Here is an 8,123-nt window from a genome sequence, read left to right as displayed (position 1 = left end):
TGTGTTGTAATTCCACCTCGGTACCTGATAATAAAAAAAATGTGCACCTCGTGGACAACATTTCCATGTACATTGAACTATTGTGTTTGTGTATGAGACAGTTTCCTGTTTTCTGTCAAGAACTTCCTGTTAAGAGGACTAGTAGTACTTTGCCCCCTCTCGAATGTGTGGTAAGTTACTGTCCAGTGTATTTAAGCAAACACAAATACTGTAAAACAATCATATTGTAAGATGAGTTTATTTTGTTAGTGCAGTGTGTATATGAACATGATATACTGTACATATCATTCAAGATTGAATGTAGCCTACATAGATTAAGCCACAGAATGATGTCATCGTCTATATCTCAAAGTTGACAAAAATTGATGGCAGCAGAGGCAGATGCACAGACTGGGACATATTTGACCAGCGTTGGCATGCAGAAGGCCTGTCGAGAGCATCAAAACCGTGATGCATCATGGGGAAATTGTGACCGACTGACCGATCTGCAACTAACATTTGAGTAGTTAATTATGATTCAAGGTGATTTGTAGATTAGTCGTTCACACTTTTAAAAAAATGTTTTGGCTGCGATGTCAAACACGCTCATAGCCTAGCTGCAGACACAAGTGCTTGACTACCTCATCATCCTACCCAGGTCAAACATAAAACTTCTTCCCAAGTTGCACCCTACTCCCTATAGCTTGCACTACTTTTGACCAGAGGCCCTGGTATACTACATAGGGAATAGGGTGCCATTTAGGATGAATGCACCACATGACATTCTCACTGCTAACCTTTCAGTTTCATATCCTCATTCCAAATACACATTGTGAGCATACGGTTTATTTTTTTTCTCTTCCAAATACACTATCATAAAACAATATATAAAAAAAAAACATATGTATAAACTTGCATACATAATCACATACTATTTTTCTCCTTCTTCTCCACCTCAACATATAGACATACTAACATACAAGTCCTCTCACAGCTATTTCAGGGGCAACTGAGGGAACAATTTGTGCAATTGGGACCCTAAACGTGGCAGGGTTTACATGAAGACCTCCTAGGCACAAACCAAGGCCAACATGTCCAAATGAAAGTCATGATAAAGAGATTGAAGTGTGTTTTTTTATTTTATTTTATTTTTTTAAATCACATGATAACTGCTAGGTTGAAATCCAGATGTCTTACGACCAACTGTCTGCTCTGTGGGTTGAGGGACGAGCGTAGCGTAGGAGTGATCCCACCTGTCGGGAGGACAATGCCACCGGACCGGAGGATGTCCTCCACACCCCTTTTTTTGCTTAAATACAAAAACACAAAACAATCTCAACTCAACTGGGTAGAAAAGCAGGTGGCAGAAGCAGTTCTTCCAACACATTTTGACAACTTCTACCACTAAGTTTGTTAATATGTTAGCGTGTCATATTTATGTACAAACAGTACGTAGAGGATTCAGAGGTTGTGAGCATCGTCGGCCCATTCCCTAACCCTACATTTTATTTGATGTAACTAGGCAAGTCAGTTAAGAACAAATTCTTATTTACAATGACGGGGCCTAACCCCCCGGGTCAAACGCGGACAACGCTGGGTCAATTGTGCGCCGCCCCCTATGGGACTCTCAATCACGGCCGGTTGTGATACAGCCTGGAATCGGACCAGGGTCTGTAGGGACACCTCTAGCACTGAGATGCAGTGCCACTCGGCAGCCCCACGTTGACGGAAAGATATGGTATGTGTTTATTTCTATGACATAGGGAGCCAAAGTAGTCCAGAATGCGGGGAAATATTCCCATTGACACATACTACAGTAGTTGCTATTCATTATAGTACAGAGATGAGACAGTTTATCTACCACAGATTTCCAAAGAGGACACAAGATATAACTTGTCACATTTTTTTCCTTCTTCTTTTTGTTAAGCAAACCTAAGCTACTACAGTACAACAGTGATGCTAAATATAAACATATTTCACAATTATAAACGGGGTGGTTCGAGCCCTGAATGCTGATTGGCTGACAGCCGTGGTATACTACAGGTATAACAAAACATGTATTTGAACTGCTCTAATTACATTGATAACCAGTTTATAAAGGCACCTCAAGGAGGTTGTGGGTATATGGCCAATATACCACAGCTAAGGGCTCTCCGCATTGCATCGTGCATAAGAACAGCCCTTAGCCGTGGTATATTGGCCATAACCCACAACCCCTCGGGGCCATATTGCTTAAATATACTCATGCAGAAACGTATATTTAAGTCTATGAGGGGTGGGGTTTATTGGGCATTACTAACAGCCAACCAGAGGGTTAAGGGGGGAGTTCAACACGTAGTGTGGCCAAAACTTGAACCCAAAACCACAGCAAAGAAATTATATGACCATAAAGGAGTCAGAGAATAAGTTCCATAATTGTTTTAAAAAGCAACTCCTAAGTATTTGATGTTACAACGCATGAATACATTTCCAAGGCCTTTTCAGATTGAAAGATTCCTTTTCAAGTTGCATTTTTCCTGCATCCAACAAGGTGACCACAGTTGATCAGAGTCATGGGTAGTTGATCTGGATCATGGGTAGTTGATGTACTGTTTTCAGTTGATCTGGGTCATGGGTAGTTGATGTACTGTTTTCAGTTGATCTGGGTCATGGGTAGTTATTCTGGGTCATGGGTAGTTGATGTACTGTTTTCAGTTGATCTGGGTCATGGGTAGTTGGAAGTCACTAATGAAGGGCAGAACATGGGCACGATTACCTTGGTGTGAGGAAGAAGGTGTCAATAATAACTTCATGGTTAGGATTAAGCAGAGTTTTACCATTGTTTATGCAAAAGGAGTGGGGGAGGGAGGGGGGGGCGGGTGTGTAACTAAATGTAAATAATGAATGTGTGGTTATATACAAACAAGGTGTCAGGAAGAGTGTTGCTGCATGCCTGGCGAGCAACGTTCCATGTCACCGCGTGTTTTCACACTGTACAGGCGCTCAAACAGCAGCAGACCTGCTCACTGGATACACGGTGCCGTGGGATAACCGCCTCCTTCTGCAGTGTGCTGGACCGTGTGCTCCTGGAGGGCTCCCAGGTTCACAAAACGCTCCCCGCACCACACGCACTTAAACTGGGCTTCCCGCGAGTGCACCGCCTGGTGCTTCACCAGGTGCTCCCGCTGTTTGAAGCTCTTGTCGCAGCTGGAGCACTTGTAAGGCTTCTCTCCGGTGTGAACGCGGCGATGCCGCTGCAGCTCCGAGGAATACTTGAAGCGCTTCTCGCAGTCGGGGCACTTCAGGGGCTTCTCCCGTGACGGGTCGCAGCGGTGCGTCACGAACTCAGACGGCGACAGGAAGCGTCGGTTGCACAGGGAGCACTTCAGCGGCTTCTCCTGACAGCTGGAGTTCTGGTGGCGCTGGAGCGTCGACTTCTTCTTGTAGCCTTTGCCACACACGTCACACTTGTAGGGCTTCTCCACCGCCGGCGTGGCCGCGGTCACGGAGCCAGACGCCGACCCGGAGCCGGTGCATTTGTGCCGGAGCAGTTCACCGGATTGGCTGAAGCCTTTCTGGCAGGAAGCACACTTGAACAGGCTCTCCATGCCATGGACGTGCTGGTGGTACAGCAGGTGGGAGGGCTGCAGGAAACCCTTGTCGCATAGGTTACACTTAAAAGGCCGGTCGGCCGGGTTCTTGTGAGTGCGGCGGTGACGAACGAGGGCGTACTGCTGCTTGAAGCTCATCTGGCACTCCTCGCACTGGAACGGGCGTTCCTCGGAGTGCGTGCGTTCGTGCTGCCGCAGATCCGAAGGCCGCTTGAAGCCCTTCCCACACGAGCCGCAGCGGAACGGCCTGTCCAACGTCACTGTGGGCTGGCACTGGTGGTGCAGCAGCTCCGACGACTCCTTGAAGTGCATCTCGCACAAATTGCACTTGAACAGGTGCTCGCCGGAGTGGGCGTACATGTGGCGCACGAGGTGTGAGCGGTGCTTGAAGCACTTTTCGCAGACGGCACACTTGTAGGGCCGCTCTGAGCTGTGGGTGCGCTGGTGGTGGGCCAGGTGAGACGACTGGCTGAAGCTCTTGTCACAGGTGTCACACTTGTAAGGCTTTTCTCCCGTGTGCACCCGCTCGTGTCGCGACAGCTCAGACAGATGCCGAAAGCCCTTGTGGCACACCGAGCACTTGTAGGGCCTGTCCGGTCCCGAAGCCTCAAACGCCGTAGGGGCTGACGCTCCGCACGCTGCACCGCCACTGGAGGCCTCGCCGGTGGACGGGTTGGCGGCGGAGGAGGTGGGGGTGTTGTTGCCAGAACCTGGGCGGTAGGTCTTCTCACAGATGGAACACTTCATGGGGTTGTTGCCGTTGTTGTGGGCGTTGTGGTGCTGTGCCAGCGAGGTGAGCAAAGAGAAACCCATCTTACACACGCCACACACAAACGGCTTCTGCTCCACCTGTACACACTGATGCTCCAACAGATCAGTGGCCTGGCAGAAGATCTTCATACACTGGGTACACTGGAACGACCGATCCCCGGTCCCCATACACTGGTGCTCATGTGGATTAGCTAGGTGGGATATGTCATGGCCGCAGGCGCCGCACTTGTGCCCTCCCTCGCCTCCTACCTGTAGGGAAGGCTGCTGGGCGGGTACGGCGTGCTGCTGGCCGTGCTGGGGCTGCTGCTGGAGGGATGCCACATCCGGCTGGAGGACGATCCCGTACACGGCACAGCCCAGGGCGCTGTCGGAGCCCGGGGGGAGGTTGTGCACCACGGTGGGTGGGGGGGCCACTGCGTGCTGCTGCCACGCCTCAGTCATCCTGCTGCTTCGCGCGTATTGATTCAGTTTTGACTGTGTGAAGGGGAGGCCCAGGGGTATCCAATAAGGCCCGGCTATGGGGGCAGGTTTTGGTCGGGCTGGTGATGTCCAACAGGTGTGTTTTCTACTGGCTCTTATCAATAGGTGATACACCTCTGGTCGTCCACTAGTAAAAGGGCAGAAACCCTACAGAGGGAAAGACAGAGGGGGTATATGAACATGATGTAAATGTAGCCGAAACAGATTTTATGCAATGGATCCATGTATGTTTTTTTATTTTATTTAACCTTTTTATTTAACTAGGCAAGTCGGTTTAAGAACAAATTCTTATTTTAGAAATGACGGCCTACACCGGCCAATCCCGTACGACGCTGGGCCAATTGGTCGCCGCCCTATGGGACTCTCAATCACGGCTGGTTGTGATAAGAGCCTGGAATCGAACCAGGGTGTCTGTAGTGACGCCTCTAGCGCTGAGATGCAGTGCCTCAGACCGCTGTGATACAGCCTGGAATCGAACCAGGGTGTCTGTAGTGACGCTTCTAGCGCTGAGATGCAGTGTTTTAGACCGCTGTGATACAGCCTGGAATCGAACCAGGGTGTCTGTAGTGACGCCTCTAGCGCTGAGATGCAGTGCCTCAGACCTCTGTGATACAGCCTGGAATCGAACCAGGGTGTCTGTAGTGACGCCTCTAGCGCTGAGATGCAATGCCTTAGACCGCCGCGCCACTCGGGAGCCCATGTGCATTGTTTTTAACTGCAACGCAATGGTATAACCAAATCTATGGTATTAATAGTCTCAAAACGACTGGATTTTATGTTTTATACATTTTCAGGATCGTATACATTTCGAGATGGACATAGACTACAGCTTAAAGGTTTAGCTACAGATTTGAAAAGCAGATCATGTGATTCAACCCCCAAAGAATGGTTTCATTAATTACACTGGTATTACAGGTGTCTGTACAAAACGTCACCAGAGATTTGAACTAAACTGGTATTGGCGATACCATCTTCGTCCTCGATTTAATAGTAAAATGTCTGTGTCCAGTTGCAAGGGGGTCTGTTTAAATTTAGATAATTATCCGTTATTAAAATAAATAGTTTTGTTTTTTTAACATGAAGTACACATTGTTGGATTAATTCATGGAGCCCCCCCAAAAAAAACATTTTTAACAATGGAGCATTTTCTAGATTCAAACGGACATGGTCATTCCCGTTTCCACGAATCGAGGACGACAGTCACCCGAACCCATAGACCGTTCTCTCTGCTGCCGCACGGAAAGCGGTACCGGAGCGCTAAGACCAGCTCCAAAAGGCTCCTTAACCGCTTCTCATCCCCGAGCCATAAGACTGCTGAACAATTCATCAAATGGTCACCCGGACTATTTACATTGTTTATTTACATTGTTTTAATACTGCTGCTACTCACTGTTTATTATCTATGCATAGTCACTTTACCCCTACATGTACAAATTACCTCGACTAACCTGCACATTGACTCGGTACCACATTGACTCGGTACCAGTACCCCTTGCATATAGCCACGTTATTGAAACCTAATCTTAGTGTTACTTTTAATTTTATTTTTTTACTTTCGTTTATTTAGCAAATATTTTCTTAATTCTATTTCTTGAACAGCATTGTCGATTTAAGGGCTTGTAAGTAAAGCATTTCACGGTAAGATCTACTACACCTGTTGTATTCGGCGCATCTGACAAATACAATTGCATTTGATAGTATCGCCAGGTTAGTTGATAAAAATGACTTGTTTTGTATAGCCACACCAGTAACTACGAGTATCATGGTAAAACATATATATATTTTAGAGTTAAATCAAATGATCTGGTGTTACCATATGTAGCTAGATAAAAGCGAGATGAGAGGAGATCGCACCAGATTGTGTGTTTGTTGTTTTGTTGTTGAGTCGTCTTTATATATGAACGACAGCATCCTTCTTCAACTAGTAACAACATCACTACAACAGTTACCTGGTTCGCTAACTAGAGAGGCGGAGACGAGGTCCAGGCACTAAAATGACACTGAACTACATGTTCTCCCCTTTAAACCTACAGTACATCATGCGGCTATTACAAGTGACCTATTAAAAACGACGCCGAAATTATACCTGGGTGTATGATTATAATAAACTAACGTTAACTAGCTCGATAATAATGGTTATTTATTAGATGCATAGCATTAGGTGGCTAACGTCCGTTAGCTAAGCAAGTTACGTGGGTTAGCATGGCTAGTCGGTTTGTAAAAAAACAGATGGCTAATCTCAAAATATGAATGTATCATTTGTATTACCTAGTTAATAATATGTCTAGGCCTATAACGTCGCCGGCACAAACACAGCTGTTGTTCGCCTAAAGCTACTGTCTTGTCTGCGAAAAGGACTAACCAGATGGCTAAGCTACCAAGCTAATTTAGCTATTTCAGAAGGGGGAAAATAAAAATGGAAACGTCGAGGCCCCATCGATGGTCTCGGATTGTGCCAGCCGCCGACCTAGGCCGCCCTACCGGAGCTATTACACTCCACCTTTTATACAACCAAAAGCGGCGTAATACATCTTCATGCAATCATAAATACAACATCACTTAAAAAAAATATATATATATATAAGTCAACACGGTTGACAGCTTACATTTCGCTATGGCTCTCAGTCATCTTCCTCTGGTGCCAGGACAGGAGTCGACCTTCCGATAATTATTTCGGCTGGCGGAGGACGGTGGCGAGATGAGAGCGGAACGCCATCCACTAATAATGTACACCGGAAATCTCCACAGCCTGCATCGCTCCCCGGGGTGTAGATTCAAATGTTATAGCTACATTTCCCCTCCCTTCTGTATCATAATGTAAGGTTGTTCTTATTTTTCAGTCCGTTCAACCGTTCTCCTTCGATTTGGTATAACTTTGGTGTATAATTGTAACCCTCCTGCTGTGTTCCGGTCGAATTGGACCGATTTGTCCGAAGTTTTCTCCCGGACAAATGTAGTTCATTTATTCTGATTGTCATAAGGTTCCATGACTTTGTCCACACAGGGCATCTGAACACACAAAATACATTTAGATGATTTTCATTAAGTTGTGGGTTTAACTTGCGGTGTTCCCGGTCAAAAATGACTGGTCATTATAAATTAATGGGTGAGACTACAATTAGTGTATAAAATTGAGATCAGGCACATGCCCATTCATCAGATGGACACACTTCCTCTCCCAGACCCCCACACGCATGTGTGTTTGAACACTCATGCACACGCACACACACACACACACACACGCACACACACACACACACACACACACACACACACACACACACACACACACCTCACTCCCCT

General features: G+C 46.6%; 1 protein-coding gene across 2 annotated transcripts; it reads right to left on the bottom strand.

Moving 5' to 3' along the window:
• Positions 1–222: 222 nt before the first annotated feature.
• LOC110514127 (zinc finger protein 319) lies at positions 223–7,770 on the bottom strand. Of its 2 annotated transcripts, XM_036963195.1 has the most exons (3): positions 7,427–7,770; positions 2,978–4,967; positions 223–2,703 (listed from the first exon to the last, which is right to left on the bottom strand). In XM_036963195.1, the coding sequence occupies exon 2, from the start codon at positions 4,779–4,781 to the stop codon at positions 2,982–2,984; it is 1,800 nt and encodes a 599-aa protein (XP_036819090.1). In that variant the 5' UTR covers positions 4,782–4,967; positions 7,427–7,770; the 3' UTR covers positions 223–2,703; positions 2,978–2,981. The 2 variants fall into 2 exon arrangements, with proteins under 2 accessions (XP_036819090.1, XP_036819089.1); XM_036963194.1 differs by having other exon boundaries at positions 223–4,967; positions 7,427–7,768.
• Between the last annotated feature and the right edge of the window lie 353 nt (positions 7,771–8,123).

This window comes from Oncorhynchus mykiss, chromosome 26 (assembly GCF_013265735.2).
Source record: "Oncorhynchus mykiss isolate Arlee chromosome 26, USDA_OmykA_1.1, whole genome shotgun sequence".
Lineage (NCBI taxonomy): Eukaryota > Metazoa > Chordata > Actinopteri > Salmoniformes > Salmonidae > Oncorhynchus > Oncorhynchus mykiss.
This window is presented reverse-complemented; position numbering and strand designations above follow the sequence as displayed.

What these genes read in the sequence shown, in the direction of transcription:
- LOC110514127 (XM_036963195.1), bottom strand. Translation starts at nt 4,781, where the DNA reads ATGACTGAGGCGTGGCAGCAGCACGCAGTGGCCCCCCCACCCACCGTG.